The sequence below is a fragment of the Myodes glareolus genome, chromosome X, assembly GCF_982192425.1.
Source record: "Myodes glareolus chromosome X, mMyoGla1.1, whole genome shotgun sequence".
Classification (NCBI taxonomy): Eukaryota; Metazoa; Chordata; class Mammalia; order Rodentia; family Cricetidae; genus Myodes; species Myodes glareolus.
Window position 1 is genome coordinate 99,076,906 of NC_142053.1, and position 19,582 is coordinate 99,096,487.

A 19,582-nucleotide genomic window follows, 5' to 3' on the forward strand; every position below is an offset into this window, starting at 1 on the left:
TCCTGTAAGCTGTCCTATGAATTCCCCTACATACTGTGACATGAGACTTGCCCTGTAGTCTCAAGTAAAACAATGCAGAAAAAAAAACTAAAGCATGGTTCAATGAATAAGATAATGGGACCACAAAATTGTTATATTATCAGATTGCATAACAATTTCATGGGTGTGGAAGTGGTTAGAGCACTGTACTATGAGATATTTGGGTTTGGGATATGAAATAGGGTAAGAATGGAAGAAAAAAACAACAAAGGACCCTATGCCTAAAGGAAATAATGCAATGAAAGCATAATTCCCTAGTGCATTTGCACATTCAAAGGATATTATGTATTGGAGGTTTAAGTAAGCTGTTTTATGTACTGAGGCAAGAAAAATAAAGGTGAGGAAGAAAAATACAATTTCCATTCTAATGGGAAAGTATACATAGCATGCATGTAAACATATCTCATAATACTGTGAAGTAGTACTATTATTAAGAATGTAAAGAGGTCAATTTAGAGAAAAAGCAATATTGTGTGTATATTTCTTTGTGTCCAATTGTGCATATGGGTGACCAGTTTCTCGTTGAAATGTATAGCTTTAACAAAATGTATGTTTGATAGTCGTATGAATTAAAAGGGGAATGTGCACAAAAGAACTACACAGAGGCAAACAGGTGAGTTTGGGACATGGAGGCTGTGGGACGGGTATCTGTTAGGGTTCACAAAAGCGTGGAAAATTAATAGTGAAGTCAGAAAGAAGCATTAGAAGAGATAGCAATGTGTAAGAAGGTGTGCAAGAGGAAACTACTGGAATATCTGCTTTGCAAAGTTTTCCTACTTAGTGAAAATTGTGTACACGGAAATTAATCTGTTTTCATTAAATATCAATTTCTCTTTCTTTTTGATTCTATATTTATGAGAGCAGCTTATGGTTTTATCAATTTGAGATATGTAATTACTATGCTCCACATTTTTCTTTTACTCTTGATAATTTCATAAGTGAAGCAAGGGAACCCCTTGGGGACAGCTGGGTTTCCCTGCATTTTAAGTAGTTTTTGACTGCTGTGGTTATCATGGTTAGTTACAATGGCTGTTCTTGCTTCTTTATGATAATGTATAACAATTTGTCATCTTAAAGGTGCCGTGCTGGATATAGCACTAAAAACAAGCCGCTGACATTATCCAATTATTTTAATACACTTATTTATGAGAGACCTATGATTTAAAGGCCATCTGAACACTGTGACAAATTCCCAATAAGTCTGTTATTTACTACTTCTGAAAAAGATGCATGGGAGGCAAGGAGTAGTAGAAGACTTTCTAAGCAGCAATAAAAACCTAACAATATTCACATAAGAATGAGGGTTTGTGTCCAGTCTTATTGTCACTTGTTATGTTGGGTGTCCGCTTGACATACCTGGAAGGTCTGCTCTTTTCTGAAAGGGAATGGAGGAGTATATCTGGTGGAGACGGATGTGTGGGGACTGGGAAGAGGGGTGCGAGGGGGAATGACAGTCACAATGTATTTTATGAGAGAATAAAAAAATGGAGGACCTAACTGTTTAACTATATTAAGATACTGAATTCCCAGTGCATTACTAGCTAATATACTGAAACCCTCGTTTTGTAATGTATCCCCTTCTTTAGACATTTCAAGTGACTAGAGACACATACCCCTAGCTGTACATTTTCTTGTTGATTTCCTTATGTTAGTATACATCCCCTAGCTACAGAAAACAGGATAGATTTTGTGACTACAAAATGAAATCCTACAAAATTTTATTGCTGCTGAGGAAAAATAAAGGGCAAGCAATGGTATGAATTATTCTTAACACTGGGGTCCCAACGAAGGGCAACAGATGGCAGGAATATTTACTCAAGTGATTTTTCCATCAAAGTTTCTATCAGCAGCAAGGGTGTTAAGAAGCCGTCAAATTCACCAGCCAGCTGGTAAAAACAGCACTGTAAAACTGACTATATACAAAGCATACTTGTATCCAATTTAGTCTTTTACACCATATGCCTTTTAAAAGGAGAGGGTGTTTGAATCAATCTGTATTAATAGATTGCCAGTTACCTCATATAGAGTTCTTTAAGAGAGTACATGTCTTATTAAATATTAAAATCCATTCTGAATAGAAATCACATCCTCTGCAGTAAATGTGGTCATCACTGACCTATACAATTCATTCATCATCAATCAGGCCAGGACAAGTCAGTGGCTTTTCAATAGCAGCCTCTGCTATAAGAAGGCTTTCTGGGCTGCAAGTGGAGGAAGTAGAATAAGACAGAACTCTAGGGCATCTCCATTAAGTAGAAGAAAGCATTTTCACGGACCCACTTGTCTCAAACTTTGGGGAAGGATTCCCTTCAATTTCTCTGTGTTCTTTGAATCTGAAGTCATCAAAAGTAGGTCCTTTACAAAGTACTTCCTTCAATCACTGATAGGCAATGTAAGGCGAAATGAAGAGCAGCTCAGCTGGTCCTTAACACTGATGCAATCTTCTCTCTGCCTTTTCCTTCCAAGTACAAAACACTGGCACACCTACAGCTTCACCCATACACTGTGGCCTATTAGATACAGGAGAGTAGAATCCTATTCTATATCTATATGTGTTTAATAGTTAATGATAGAATGATAGATGTATTGAAATGTCCTGCATTTAATCAATTTTGGTGTAATTCTTGTCCCATTACAATGATTGAAATTCATTATTTAACAAAGTAAATGATTTTAATTCAATTTCTCTATGGGAATATACATAAATTACCACATGTCAATATAATTGAAATTATTAATTAGAAAAACATTGCATGGTAGAATATGCCTGAAACTTAATCAACATCAAAAAACCTTAGAAAGAGTTATCTACTCATATAAATATAACACATTGCTATTTCACCTTGTTTCCTTAATTTTATATTTGTTGATTTAAACTCTAAAATTTATGTAAATGATTTCATTGTTTCTTACTTCTTAAGGCTGAATTCAAATGGATTTAAAAAATTCAAAGCTTCACACATATTCATGACAATATCATTTAGAAGGTGTTGCTAATTTTTAATATAGTTCAGTAAATAGCATCATCCCATAAAAGCAAACAGGCTGTTTTTCCATTAAAAGGAAGAATATTCACCACTTGCAAATGCTTAACCCAATGGTGAGGTTTTTTTTTATTGTTTTTCCTGGCAACAGTAAGGACTCAGTAATATTCGACAACAGCTCATGATTTAAAAGTTATTTTTTTCAAGTCTAGCTGAAAGCAAGCTAAATCTTAATATTAGGGGATGTTATGTTTTCCACATCTATGTTTTTCACTGAGGTACTTCATGACATATCAGTGTATGCTGCCAGGATGGGAACTAACATCATTTTTATAACCTTAGTTCATAGTATTCATATTTATTGAAAACTCTCACTAGCATTTCTTCTTGGTTCTTAAAAACTCAGGAGACAGAAGTATCAGCCATTTGGGGAGGATAAGCCAATATGAGTGGGAATTTTTCTCAATTCTTACTCAATTGCTATACATTAGAGGTTCTCATACTTCAAGGAAAAATGTTTAATAGCATTTCCAGTTAGCTTACACTATGTTTCAGATGTTTGGGAAGAATAATTCAGTGGCAGTTTTAACATATATAGTTACGAGCTATTCACTCATTAAGAAAAATAAGTCACAATGAGGTCTTATAATAAATGTAGAATTATACTGTGAGAAATGTCATTCTTCTATCAATGTCATCGCTATTTCCTAGTTTAAGAAAGTGTGAACATGGCCAAGGAAAGAACTGAGATGTTTACTGCAAGATTCTTTGTGCTGATACATCTGGACTTGTCTTAGTTAAACATCCTTAATAAAACCTGACTCAGAATGTAAACTTATTCAGCATCTTAATGTATATGTATACAACCATGTGTAGGCAGATTTCGTAGTCAATGAAGAAAAAAAGAAGGCTAAATTTTATAGGACTTGTGATATCATAACATCTGTATCTCATAGAACATTTCCATATATATATATATATATATATATATTTGTAGGCTAAGAAATAGACTAAATAGACTAAATAAAATATTTTTACAACTTCTCTTAGTAGGAAATATGCTTATAAATATTCACCAATTGTAATTAATGAATTACACTGCCAAGAAATGGAAACTTTCCAGATCTGTTATATTATGATGGACTTGCATGACTATATTAGTAAAATATATCCAAAAATATTAAAATCTTCATATTTCTATGGAAATTTATAATAAAAGGGAGAAGATTTAGCATCATATTTTACCATAAAAATAAGTAACACGTATGAAAGTACGGTTTTGAAGACATTGAACCCAGGACAAAAGACTACGATAACAGAGGGAATGGCAAAAGTCACAAAACTGAGCACTAAATTTGCCCACCTTCCTATCTAGACAGATTTTGATACTATAAAAAATGATGAGGAAATGTTCAAGACACCAGGTGATTTAATATAAGGAGATGGAGCAGAAAATCCAATGGGCAAACCTAGATATTAGAAGGCAGAATACTAGAAATGAGAATGGAATGGAGATGAACTTTGAAGATCTGCAGAAAGCATGTTCCGGTTTTCAGGTAGGTTTTAACAGCTTGCAGATGTGAGAAAACTATACAAGACTAGGAAAAGAAACTAAATTTTGGTTGTGGTAGTTCCCAATAGCCACCATGGAAAAAAAATCGTCTTTCAAAGGACATTGAATAAACAAATGACTTTGCCTCAGTAGTGGAACAAAATTAGCTAGCTAATTGCAAATAATAATGTATCAAAAACATCTATAAAATTAAAGCTGTTTCAAACTAGGTTAACTGGTTCCCACAAGATAGCTTAATAAAATTTATTTGAATGACAAATTATTTAACATTTAGCAATTTAATTTCCCAACACCTCACAAAAGTTAAAAGTTACCAGATACTAAAAAGTATGTTAAAACGGCACTCATAGTGAGGATAAAATATATTTACTAAATGTAACCAAAATATATAAAGTCTTTTGAGTTCATAAAGGAAAATAAGAGTTACTATATTTGTATTTTATATCATTAAGACATAAGTAGACCCAGGGTAGGTGTAAATCACCAAAATTTCATATCTAAGAAACTTCAATAAAATATATGCCATTAAAATACATGTAAAGAGGAATAGTCAAAGATTAGACATAAAAATGGCATTAAATTTCATAGTATAAATTATATAAAACGTAATTATGGACAAGGAAACACCATAAAGGAAATGAGTATAATATTAATGACTAATATGGTCACTTTAATTGAGATAATATATAAGCATTTGGTGGTTCCTTACTTAAAAAAATCAAGGATGAAACATTAAAATTTTGATAAAATTATGATTCCATTGATATAAAACAATCAATAGAACAAATAAGAATATATATACAGCTTCAGCACATAAATTAATTGCTTGACCATAAATTAATTGCTTGTTAATGTACTTTCTTAATGTACTTTTTTTATGGTAACTCATTCTCACTGTAAACTCATTAATGAACTAAACATTTAAAAAGTGCCAAGTTCATGCTATGGATGAGGAATCTACTAATTGTGGTAAAGGTTATATAACATGAACAAGGCCCTGAGTTTTATTTTAATATTACCCGACCTCTGGGAAGTATAATAGAGGAATACTTTTACTTCTTTACTGCTTGATTTTCATCATAATTAATACATTTGAAATTTATAATTAATAATTATATTTGTTGTGTAATATTTTAAGCATTCAAATTATATATCCTATGCCAGCTATCTCTGGAAATTCAAGAAATTTACGTATCTATTCAAGAACATATTATATGACTATTACATATATGCCTTCAGGTAGAGATTGCATTGTGCTTCCTTAGCTCAGCATTCACATTGGTGCTGTTCAGAATGTATCTTCTATAGACTCGCAGATCATAAACTAGTGAAATTCATCTAATTTATGTTAACATTGATGTGAGAACAAATTTTATTATACATATATAACTATAGAAGACTCTAAAAGAATTGTTTTTCTTTTTTACCCTGCCTATCATATAGGTGCTTGAAGCCTCAATTTCTCAATATAAGAAGTTAACTAGAAAAACTTATAAATAGAGAATTGCAACCTCAAAGATCATATTGAATCTAAACTTTGAAAATGTTAAACTTGTTTAATGAACTACTGCGGTGGGATAGAATATTGGTTTAACTAGCAAAAATGTGCCGTGTATGTTTGAGTTGCAGAATAATTGTTTAGTTATGTAAAGATGTGTTATTGCTTTTCCTTGCCTGCCCAAGGTATTTGATTGGCCTACTCAAATGCTGAATGACTAATAACTAGGCAGAGGTGGAATAGGTGGGGCTGGCAGGCACAGAGAAAAGGGGAGTCAGCCAATCAGTCTGAAATCAGCCGTCCTGAGGCCAAACAGCAGACAAGAAGGAAGCAGGAAAGCGGGATGGATAGTACATAGATGAGGCAAACAAGCCTTGGGGCAGCACATAGATTAATCAAACAGATAAAATTAAGTGAAGAAAACTAGCTAAACAAGCCTAAGTTAAGGTTAAGTATTCATAATTAATAATACGTTTCCATGTCATGATTTGGGGGCTTTAGGTCCAAGAAAGGTTGCTACAAACTGTCAATTTCTTTGGCTTTATCTGTCTTAATCAGTATTTTTGGATATTATAAGTTGGCCACAATTCAAACCCATCTGATTGAAAATTGCAACATTAATAATGAACAACAACGCAACAAAAAATTTAGACTTGGCATAATAAACCACATTTCTGAGACTTAATCTATATATTTTAACAACTAAATTATATTCCCCACAACCTAAATAATTTTTATCAGCTCATTAAAAAACATAACACATTTGAATTAAATGATTCCCTGGTTTTAATCCATATGTTGTTTTTCCACTAACATAAACCAGAAAAAGTCAATAAGTACTAACAATTCCACATTGTTTTGGCCTCTACTTTGTCTCAGAAGGCATTTTGTCAATAGGATATATGGAAATATTGCTACATCCCCACAAACTGTCTTGAGGGAAATACACTTATAATTTTATCATGATGGATATTTGCAGCAACTACATTTCTATTAAGTATACCACAACTCCTCATTCTGAACAGATTCCAACATTTGATCAATAAACACAAACATACACACAGAGAAAGAGAGAGAGAGAGAACAACAAACCACACTATACTCTGCTGTAAGATGTTTCCCTGCATCACAGATGTGATGCAACGTTCACAGAACGTTGTGCCAAAGCAGATGCTCTCATCCTTCAGAAGCCTTTCAGATCACAATTTTAGTCATATTGTTATGATGATTTTTATAGCATGTTCGCAAAACATCACAAACATCAGGAGTTACATATTTCATTGATTCTTCCAGGTGATCTTACTGTAGCTAAATATTTAAAATATTGCCACAAAAGAAAGACAATATGGTAAAGGAAATCTCAAAAGTCTTACCTTAAGATACCATTTGTACTTAGCATGTTCCCAATTTTCAGGATTTTGTGTCTTTCTGAAAAACTGTTCAACTTCATTCAGCCATTGATTAAATACCTTCATATCATAATGAAAGTGTCTCCATTTTTCAACTGATCTATCAAATCGCCTAGAATTAGAAAATATGGATGAAGCAAAACAAGTGGGTTATAGAAATCATTGTATGGTTACCACACATACTTTTGTTTATGCTGACAAATGCAATATTTTATAGTACCTTTAATTTACAGATTTTAGTTGCAATGATCAGACATAGAAACTAATGTAAAATAGAAAATATGAATTAAGACAAAAACTTAATTTTCCCTTTAAAATTAATCATGTATATTGATTAAAACAAATATTAGTTAATTGCTTAGGAATATTAGCATCTTCCTTATGACAAGTTTAAAAAGTAGTTTTAGGACTTTTAAAACATTTCAAAATTAAAAAAAATGTGTGGGAACAAATATTCAATTTTAAAATACATTTGTATTAAAATTTAACTATCTCATCAGGTTTATGAGTTTCAACATTTCTTGCTGTGGGATAATGTTTTTGTATACTATGAAGATTTGTCACTCATATTTGTTTAATAAAATGCTGATTGGTCAGTAGCCAGGCAGGAATTATAGGAAGAGTTTCCAGACTAGGAAAACTCTGGGAAGAGGAAAGGCAAAGATGCAGTCACCAGACAGATGCAGTGGAAGCAAGATGAGAAGACATCACTAATAAACAATGCCAAGCCTTAAATTTGCAGGCAAGTGGGTGGATCTAGAAAATATCATAGTGAGTGAGGTAACCAAGACCCAGAAAGACAAATATCATATGTACTCACTCAAGTGGATTTTAGACATAAAGCAAAGAATACAAGCCTACAGTTCACAATCCCAGCGAACCTAGACAATAATGAGTACTTTAAGAGAGACATAAAAAAAAATTTAAAAAAATAAAAAAAATTAAAAAAGAGAGATATACATGGATCTAATCTACACGGAAAGTAGAAAAAGACATGATCTCCTGAGTAAATTGGCAGCATGATGACCATGGGAGTTGGTAGAACGGGAGGGGAAAGGAAGGGAAGGAAGCAGAGAAAAATGTATAGTGCAATAAAATCAATAAAAATATTTACAACAGAGAAACTCTGTCTTGAAAAAAAGAAAAGAAAAAGAAAAATATTTACAAAAAAGGTACCAAGCCACGTAGCTCACATAGACAAGAATTATGGGTTTAATTAAATTGTAAGTGATAGTTAATAATAAACCTGAAATAATAGGCTAAACAGTTTGTGTGTTTTGTTGGGACTGAACACCTGTGGGACCAGGCAGGAAAGAAACTTCTGACTACAATTTCTACTGTTTCAAAACTCTAACTAAGATTATTAAGCACCGAGCTGCTTACAGAAGCCCCTCCTGTCACCCCACCTCAGTTTCATGGGGACTCTGACAAAACTTTGCACTCACCCAGCATTACTCTTCCTCCAGTCTGTTTCAGGCCTCCCTTCTAGTCTATCCGAGCTCCATTAGGTCACCTACCAATACCTAGAAACACCTTCTACCACAGATACTCAATGGCCGTACAGAGATAGACCTCAGGGAGGCAATTTTCACTGTCTTCCCTATCCTCATTATGATATCTACAATCTTACCCTCAGTATTTCAGCAGTATTCGTGAAGCTGCATTTTCTTCCACATCAAGTCAACTCATTAGAGACCACAACTCCTTGTACAAAGCCAAGTCCTAGCAGTTTCAAGACATGCTCTTTACTTTAGTGAAATTTACTTCCAGCAATCCCTCCTTCTACTGAACTCCCAAATCCCTGGAGACCCTACCACTTGGTGAGGACGGGATTGCCTTCACTCTTTCTCACAGACATTCTAAGTCTTGCTTTTAAGTTAAGAAACCTCTATTCCTCTCATGCCACACATTTCCCTGCAGAAGCACTCTCTACCAGGCAACCCACAGCCATCTATGTTCCTCAAATCTAGAGTAATCAGTGAAAACCAGGAAAGGAATAGTCAGCAACAACAAAATCAGACATCACCACCTAGAATGACCTCAGTTATCCCAAGCACAGATGACTAGACATCAGCACAAAAGCACACACATTAACAGCCGAGACAATATATTTCTTCTTTAATGCACTAATCCTACAACAGTAGGCCCTGAGAAGCTCAATATAACTGAAGCACGAGACAAGGATTTCAAAATTGGAAGTATGCATATGTTCAAAAAACTTGAAGAGGCTATAAATAAATACCTTAAGGGAGACTGTGAAAGCCCAACACAAACAGTGAAATGAAAAAAAAGACACAAAAACAGAATTTAACAAAGAAATAGAATCACTAAATAATACTCCAACTTAAATAAACCCGGACAAAAATGATTTAGGAAGTCAAGCAAAAAACTCAGATGTAAACCTTACTAATAAAGGATAAAACATGGAACAAGAATCTCAGGCAAGGAGTCAAGGTAGAAGAAATAAAAATAGCTCAAAGAAAATAAAAATTAATGATTAAAACAATTCAGGAGCAAAACATCTGGCAAAGTTTTACATGAGACACCATGCAAAGACCAAATCTGTGAATTAGAGGAATAAAGGAAGGAAAATAAACCTAGATTACAGGCACAGAAAATATTTTTAATGAAGGAAATTTTCAAAACCTAAAGGAGATGCTTATCAAGGTATAAGAAATATAGAAAGCTCTCTGTTTCCCCAGACCCAGTCTTCAGGTTCACCCCAAGAACTTCATCAGAGCCCCAGCTGTAGCTTCTCTTCCCAACACTTCCCATGCCTATGGATCTCAAAGACCACCCTCACCCTGACCTCCCTTCCTCTGCCTATCACTGTTTTCAGACCCCAGTTTATGCAGACACCCCATGCTCAACCACAGGACACACCTGCAAGAAGATCAGGTAGGTACACAGCCCATGGACCTTTTACACACACCCTATTACCCCAGTTCCAATACTCAGGCTTCTAGTGCTACAAGGTAACAGGAGCTGCAGCCTCACTTCTCACCTGTACCTCCCTCCTGTGGATCCCACAGATCATTCCCAGCTGCCCTCTCCATCTATGCTTCCCCAATGCAAGCATGCACTCCCCATGAACATACAGACAAGCAGGCCCGCAAAACAGGCACCATACAAGCAACACACTCTGGAAATCAGGAAAAGAAACAGAAACCAAGAAAGAAAACCCCCACCCAACAAAGACAAACTGAGAAAACAACATCTCTACCCCTACTCACCCCAAACCCAGACACCTAGACATCAGAGTGAAAACACAGCCAGTAACAGCCAGGCAAATATGTCTCCATTAGATCCCAGCATAGCAGGTCCAGAATATGTAAAAGTAGCTTAGGCACAAGAAAAAAGACCTTAAACAAACTCAAGGATGATGATAGAGAGCCTTACAGAGGAAATGATGAAATCTCTTGAAGAAATACAAGAAAAAACAAAAATCAATCAATCAAGCAAGCAAACAAAAACAAACAGAAAAAAAATGGAAGAACTGAATACATCCCTCAGCTTTAGCCAGGAAAGGACAATCAATTGAAGGAAATTCATAAATTTATTAAAGACGGCCAAGGAAAAGCAAACAACTGAAGGAAATAAAAGAAACTGTTCAAGACCTGAAAGTCGAAGTAGAGGCAATACGGAAAAGATAAACTGAGGAAATTCTGAAAATGAAAAATGTAGGAATGAAAACTGGACTGGAACTGAGAGGTATGCTGCACCAAAGCAATCCAAGAGGTGGAAGAGGGAACCTTAGGCATTGAAAATTCTAGAGAAGAAATAGATATGTTGGTCAAAGAAAATACTAAAGCTTAAAAAAAACTGACACAAAATATTCAGAAAACTTGGAAACTAATAAAATCCCAAGAATAATAGGAATACACAAAGAAGAACCCCAGTTCAAAGGCCCAGAATATATTTTAAACAAAATCGGGAACCTTTCAAATTCATGAAAACTGGGCAATTCACTACTGAATGAAAAATGGGTCAAGGCAGAAATTTAGAAAGAAATAAAATACTTTCGACAACTGAAGGAAAATTAATATAAAACATAGTCAAATCTATGGGCCAAAAGGAAATTGGTTGTAAGAGGCATGTTCATCATCATATATTTAAGAAAAATGGAGCTATCTCTTATTATGCACTTAGCAGTACACATTAAATGTTTACAACAAAATGAAGAAATTGCACCCAAAATAAGTAGATGTCAAGAAATAATCAAATTCAGACAGGTGGTGGTGGTACATGCCTTTAATCCCAGCATTCTGGAGGCAGAGGCAGGTGTTTCTCTGTGAGTTCAAGGCCAGCCTGGTCTACAAGAGCTAGTTCCAGGACAGGCTCCAAAGCTGCAGAGAAACTCTGTCACGAAAACAAAAATAAAACAAATAAACAAACAAAAAACCACAAGCAAACAGAAACAAACAAAACAAAAAAAGAAATAATCAAACTCAATACTTAAATCAATAAGTTAAAAACAAGCAGATAAAAAATACAAATAGCTAATAAAATGAAGAGTTTAATCTTTTCTTTTGTGAAAATTAATAAATTAAGAAACCCTTACCCAAATTTAAAAAAAAAAAAGTCATAGAGAGAAGACCCAAGTTAATAAAATCAAAGATGAACAGGGCAACATTACAACAGACAAGAGGAAGTCAATAGAATTGTAAGGAAATACATTAAAACCTATATTCCACCAAAGTGAAAAACTTAAAAGAAAATGATGAATTTTCTAAAATACAACCTCTAAGTTAAATCAATAACAGATAAGCAATTTAAACAGACGCTTAACACTTAGTAAAATTGAAATTGAAATTAAAAGTCTAAAAACCAAAATTTAAAAAATGAAATACTCAGCACCAAATGGATTAAGCACAGAATTCACCAGATCTACATAGACTAATAGTAAAAAAGTATTCTCAAATTATCCCACAAAATTAAAACTGAAGGAACATCTACAAATTCATTTGAAGGGCTCACAATTAGTCTAATTTCTCAATCACTCAATGACTCAACAAAGTAAAAAAATTACAAACCAATATCTACTATGAACACAGATACAAATATTCTCAATAAATATTTTTCAAAGCTAATCTAAGAAAATATAATAAAATATCAAAGGACAGATTCCAAAGCTACACAGAGAAACCTTGTCTCTAGAAAGCAAAAAAAAAAAAAAGAAAAAGAAAGGAAGAAAGAAAAGAAAAAGGAAAAAGAAATAGAAAAGAAAAAAGAAAGTAAATATAAAAAAGGTTATCAGCAATGGTCAGGTTGTCTTCAACCCAGAGATGCAAAGATGACTTGGCATGTAAAATTATAAATGTAATCCACCACATTAACAGAATTAATAGTCATCTCATTAGATGCAAAAAGATCTTTGACAAAATCCAACCCTCTTCATGATAAAACCCTGGAGAGACTAGGGATACATAGGACATAGTACTAAGCATAACAAAGGCAATTTACAGCAAGCCCACAGGCCATTTGCACATGAATGAAGAGGAAGTCAAAGTGGTTCCACTAAAGTCAGGAACAAGACTAAGGTTTTGTTATCTATATGCCTATTCAATATATTATCTGAAGTCCTATGTAGAGCAATAAGAAAACTGGAGGACATCAAGAGGGAGCCTAAATGAGAAGGGAAGAAGTCAACTACATTTATTTTCAGATATGATAGTATTATTAAGTAACCCTAAAAATTCTACTGGGAAATGCCTACAGCTGATAGTCACTTCCAGGAAAATAGCTCGATACAAAATTAACTCACCATAATCAGTAGCCATCCTATATATAAATAACAAATGGACTCAGAAGAAGGCAGGGAAACAGTACATTTCACAACAGCCTCAAACAATATAAAATATCTTGGGGTAACTAGAAGCAAGCAGGTGAAAAATCTGGGATTAAAAACTCTAGGTCTCTGATGAAGGAAATGGAAGAAGATATCATAAAGTGGAAAGATCTCCTATATTCATGAATCGTGTGCAAAAATGGACATTCTGCCAGAAACATCTCCAAATTCAACACAAGCCCTGTAGATATTTCAACAAAAAATCTTCACAGAAATGGAGAGGATGGCTTTCAGCTTCAGATGGAAACACAAAAACCTGAGAATATTATATAGAAACACAAAAACCTGAGGATATTTAAAATATTTAAATATTATTTAAAATAATCCTGAACAGTAAAAGAACTGCTGGAGGTCTCACCACCCCTCATTTCAAGGTGTACTATAAAGCTGTAAAGTCAGAATGAAATTACCATACAAAACACATAAACTGATCAATGGAATTGAATTAGAGACTCAAACGTAAGCCCAGGCACTTATGGTTGCCTGACTGAAAAAAAAAAAAAGACTACAGAAGTACGCATTTGAAAAAAGAAAGCAACTTCAACGAATACACAAAATAGATGGTTGCATGTAGATGATTAAAAGATCCGTATCTATGCATGCAGATCCATATTTGTCATCCGACATAAAACTCAACTCTCAGTGGATCAAGGATCTCAACAGAAGCCCAGAGAACTTGAACTTTATAAAAGAAGCAGTGGAAAATAATAATTTTGAATTCACTGATGATAGAAAAAAGTTTCTAAACAGTATAATGATAGCACAGGCACCAAGGCAAACAATAATCGACTTCGTGAATCTGAAAAATGTCTATATGACAAAGGACACTATCATTTGAGCCAAGCAGCAGGATACAGAATGAGAGAAGATCTTTACCTATTACACATCCAACAGAGGGATAATACTTCAAGTATATTTTAAAACTTAGAAAAAGACACTTGATAGTAAAGAAAAATAACACAATCTAAAAAAGGGATCCAGAGCTAAACAGTGTTCTCAGAAGATAAAACACAAATGGCTTGTAAGAAATTAAAGAAATGAGTCGCCGGTTACCGTCCAGCCCTGACCAAGTTCAAGAACCACACGACACACAACCAGTCCCGAAAACGACACAGAAATGGCATCAAGAAACCCCGGTCACAAAGATACGAATCTCTCAAGGGGTCGACCTGTAGTTCCTGAGGAACATGCGCTGCCAAGAAGCACAACAAGGAAGGCCTAAAGAAGACTCAGGCAAATAATGCAAAGGCCATGAGCGCACGAGCAGAGGCCATCAAGGCCCTGGTGACGCCCCAGGTGGTGAAGCCCAAGGTGCCAAAGGGCCCCAGCTGCAAAGCTACCCGTTTAGCTTTCATTGCTCACCCCAAACTTGGGAAGCGGATTAGAAGCTACATGGCCAGGGGTCATAGGCTGCAAAAAACAAAGCCCAAGGTTCAAACCAAGGCAGAGGCCTCAGCTGCAGCTCAGGCTCCCAAAGGTGCCCAGGCCCCTGTGAAGGCCCCATAAAAAGGTCTCAGTCTGCCAATGTGAAGACAGATGGACTGGTGTGAATATCTATACAGTATTTGCGGATGATCAGGACCTTATGCTCTTTTTACAAATGAACTTGAGGCAAGATAAAAAGAAGTTAAAGAAATGTTCAACATTCTTAGTCCTCAAGGAAATGAAAACTCAAACAATATTATACTATCAGGGAAATGCAAATTAAAATCGTCTTACACCATTCAGAACAGTCAAGATTAAGAAAGCAAGAAACAACTCATGCTGTTGAGGATATGAGGAAAGGGATAATTTATTTATTTTTGCTGGTGGGAGTGCAAATTTCTATAGCCACTGTGGGTATCAGTGTGGCAATGCTTAAGGAACCTGGGTATAGATATACTTCAAGATCCAGCTATAACACTTCCGGGCATAGACACAAGGGACTCTATGCTAGGCTATAGAGAAACTTACTCATTTATTCATTTATGTTCATTCCTTCTTCTTTCATTATAGCCAGACACTATAACTCAAATGTCTGCAAATGATGAGTGGATAATTTGCACAGTGGAATATTATTCATATATAAAGCAACAGCAAGAAATTTACAGGTAAGCAGATGGACCTGGAAAAATCTTTCTGAGTGAAGGAACTCAGACCAAAAAATAAAGAGAAACATTGACTGTTTTGGTTTATATGTGAATGTTAGCTTTTAAGCATTTGATAAGCATGCCAGAATCTATACAACCATAGATGTTATATATCAAGTAAGGGACTAAGTGGGTGGAAAGGAACTTCCAAAGAAGAAGACATAGAAAAAATAGTTAAGGGTGACAGAGGAAACAGTGGAGTGAGAATATTATATGCCTTGCATTATGACAGAATTTGCATTTATTAATCTTTTTGTAAAAAATCTGAAACAATTCTTTGTTAGTTTGATAAATGATTCATAGCAATACAGGCTTTCTCTAATTAGTTGGTTTAATGTAAGAATCTGTCTTTAATAACTAATGATATCCTAGAATTATACAAATAAAATACATTCTTCAGCAAAATGATGTATGTTTACAAATAATTTAGCATTCAGAGGTATTTCATATACAGTAAGTGGTCTGACAGTACATTTTAAGAGCTTACTTCCTTTAAAAAAAAGAATTTGACATCATATGCCTTATAGGAATATGTGTTTCTAGAAATCAACAGGTACTGTTGAAAGAAATCTTAAATATTGAAGTATAGTTAGCACTGCTTCATGTTGGTGAGACTAGATTCAATTTTAATTTTTATTGATTTATTTATTTATTAAAAATTTCTACCTCCTCCCCACCTCCCTTTTCCCGCCCCCTTCCCTCCTCCCCCTCCCTGTCCAGTCCTAAGAGCAGTCAGGGTTCCCTGCCCCGTGGGAAGTCCAAGGTCCTCTACCCTCCATCCAGGTCTATGAAGGTGAGCATCCAAACAAACCAGGCTCCCACAAAGCCAGTTTTCTTGTTGTGTTTCTATCTGTCTTCCTGTCTGTGTCTTTGTGAATGTATTCCATGTACTTCAATGTTGTGTAATATTATTTTAATTGGACAAAGATGTGTTACATTTGTTTATATGGCATAATATTACTTTAACCGTGTAAATGTGTGTTGCAGTTGTTTATGATGAATTTGCTTAATGATGTAAGGACGTGTGTTTAATTATGTAAAGATGCATTGCATTTGTTTCACCTTGCCTGCCTAAGGCACCAGATTGATCTAATAAAAACAGAGAGAATAAATAGGAGGAGAAATCTAGGAGAGAACAGAACAAAGAAGAAGAAGAACAAAAGAGAAGGGAGGAGAGAACAAGGAGGGGACACCCAGGGAGAGAAGCCAAGCAGCTGCTGCCAGTCATATAGGAGAAGCAAGGAAGGTAAGATACACAAATTGAAAGGGAAAAGAGGTTAAAGAGAAGAAATGAACAAAACAAGGCAAAAGTAGATTTAAAAAAGAGAAACAGGTTAATTTAAGTTAAATGAGCTAACTGGAAGTGAGCCTAAGCTAGGCCAAGCTTCTAAAACTAACGAGAAGTCTCCATGTCATGATTTGGGAGCTGGTTGGTGGCCCCCAAAATAAAAAGTCTAAAACACTTCTGGGTATCATGAAGGCAAGAATAGGATGAGAGGATCTCCTAGAGCCTGGAGCTGGAGTTACAGGCAACCTTGAGCAGCCATATCTCGGTGCTGAGAATTGAACTCGGGTTCTCCAGTGAAGCGGTCAGTACTTTTAATTATGGAGCCATTTCTCTATCCCCTAGTTTGATTTCACTTTTCATTATCTATTTTTCAATGTGGTTTAGTTTTCATTTCTACATTTCATGAGTCAGAGCAATAAAATGATTTTAAAATAATTGAACTGGCAGTCTCATGTGTTGATGACTGATTCTTTTCCTACTATTACAGTCTGAGAAGCACACGGTAGTATACCAGAGCACAGTTGACAGTAGGTCACAGTTGATTCATCCAATTTTTAACTGTCTGCATTCCTCTTCTTGGTTTGCTTCTATTACCACTAAATCATTTGAATTATCCCCTTAACAAAGTGAACTACTAGGAGGTAGCTGTTTGTTAAATATTCAATTGTAGCCAGGCGATGGTGGCACGTATCTTTAATCCCAGCACTTGGGAGGCAGAGGCAGGTGGATCTCTGTGAGTTCAAGGCCAGCTTGGTCTACAAGAGCTAGTTCCAGGACAGGCTCCAAAGCTACAGTGAAACCCTGTCTCGAAAAATAAAAGTCATGTCGTAATAATTAGACTACCCTGGTGGGGGGTTCAACCACAAATTCACTCCACCCCACCATTATACTGGCACTCTTAATTTGTACCAAATTCTACAGTATCTTTTTCCACCCTCAACCCTAAGTCATTTTTATAGGCTATCTTATTATAATCATTCAAGAGAAGAAAACCTATAAGGAATATACATGTGATCTCTTTACACCTAGCTTATAACAATAGGGAAATTTCAAAGAGAAGGTGGAACAATATGAGTGTCTTGTATGTTTATAGCCTCTTCACAGTGCAAATAGTTAAGACTGGATGTGCTTTGGTGGCATATAGGATTGTTTGAAGTTTCCTTGTTCCTTCTAAATGCTCCAGAATAAGGGGCTGAACTTTAGTCCCCTGTCTTTATTTTCTTTATAGTTTTATCTACTTTTCCAAACCAAAGACTTGCAATTTTAACAGTTTTGTGTGAAAAGGTGAAAAAAATAGATAATTATATTAAGTTTTCCATAATAGGCAACCTCTAAAACTTTGAAAAACATAAAGTTGATTTAATTTTATTGTTAAAATTGCTGCCCAAATGAACAATTCTGTCCAAAGAAAATGTTAAATAATAAAAACATGTGTTTTACATACCTAATGTGAGTAATGATACTTTAAACTCCATTTCAAACATCACCTAAAGTTTTAATATTATTCTTTAGCATTTAATATGCATTAGTAGCAACCTAAATTTATTCTTGAATTTTTTATATGTCATAATTTTTATCATGTCTGCTTATAAAATCTCTCCAGCCAAAAAAGATCGTGTGTGTGTTTGTGTGTGTATGCACGTGTAAAGTTTTACTGATTTTACAATATTGCTTATAAAATTAGTCTCCAGTGTGTTACTATGTTCTTTAAGTTCCTCTTACTCCATTATCTAAATAATCTAGGAATGGGAAAAAAGGATGCAGCCAGTTGACACACACAAGGAAACCTTAACAAATAACATTCTGAGCAATGAATGTTTTACTTTCTCTGTTAGATCTCAGGGTAAAGGCATTGCAATCCCTTTTCCTAGGTGTAGTAGGCAATGTGGGCCAAACTAAATAAAGAAACAAAATGTCAGTGTAAACATAAGGATAATAAATCAAGTGATTTTACAATTTTGCAAATATTAAAATTCTCATTCACTATGCACGCAGTATTTAAAATTACACTGCTGTTTCATTTATGTGCAGCATAACTTATTTCCTGCTGTTCTAAATCAAGTTAGTCAGATTATTTTCAAGCATAAATTACATTTCGGGAGTAATTTAGGTACTTTGGGACATACTTTAACACTTTCAAGCCATTAAGGTAGTGCTCCATTCCAAGAAATAAATTTAAATAAATAAGCCCTGAGTAGCCTTCTGACAGATCTATTGTGGCTCTATGCTTAGGTCTGCAAATTCAGCTGTAGGATGCTCATCATTTCCTCCTATAGATTCTGTCTTCGATTAGAGGAATAGGAAAGGTCTTGGCTAAAGTCTCACGACTGAAAATCTAGGTAACCTATAAATAAAGGTAAATTGATTAGCTGCCCAAGATACCAGTATCTTCCTATGTATGGATTTGAGTAATTCCCAAGGATCCACGTGTTAGACGCTTTGTCCTTTGTGTGATATAGAGGTGGTGGGAAAAATAAGAGTCATGAGGGGGTTCTATTTCTTATAGTGATTAAGGAAGATCTAAAAGGATTATGACAATATCCTTATCACCTTCAATTAACAGAACTCCCTGGCTTGCTACCTCTGGTGATGTGATTACTTCTCCCCCATATGGTCCTGCCATGATGTGACAGATGTTCATATCTTAATAGGATAGGCTTAATGTTGCTGTAATGTACTTGAATCACTAGAACTATGAACTAAATAAAAGTTTTTTCTTTTATAAGCATGATTTTATCTCACATTTTTTTATAAGCTGATACATATACACCCATCACATTCTCAAGGAATAAAAGCACTACTTTTTATAGTATA

General features: G+C 34.8%; 1 protein-coding gene across 8 annotated transcripts in view; it reads right to left on the reverse strand.

Annotated features, from left to right (window-relative positions):
- The window catches only part of Dmd (dystrophin), a 2,257,783-nt gene that overhangs the window by 1,063,263 nt on the left and 1,174,938 nt on the right, over positions 1-19,582 (reverse strand). For all 8 annotated transcript variants that reach the window (XM_085684598.2, XM_085684595.2, XM_087902601.1 and 5 more), the window contains one exon: positions 7,468-7,615. In XM_085684598.2, coding sequence (XP_085540724.2) covers positions 7,468-7,615 — 148 coding nt within the window. The remainder of the gene's footprint in view (positions 1-7,467; positions 7,616-19,582) is intronic.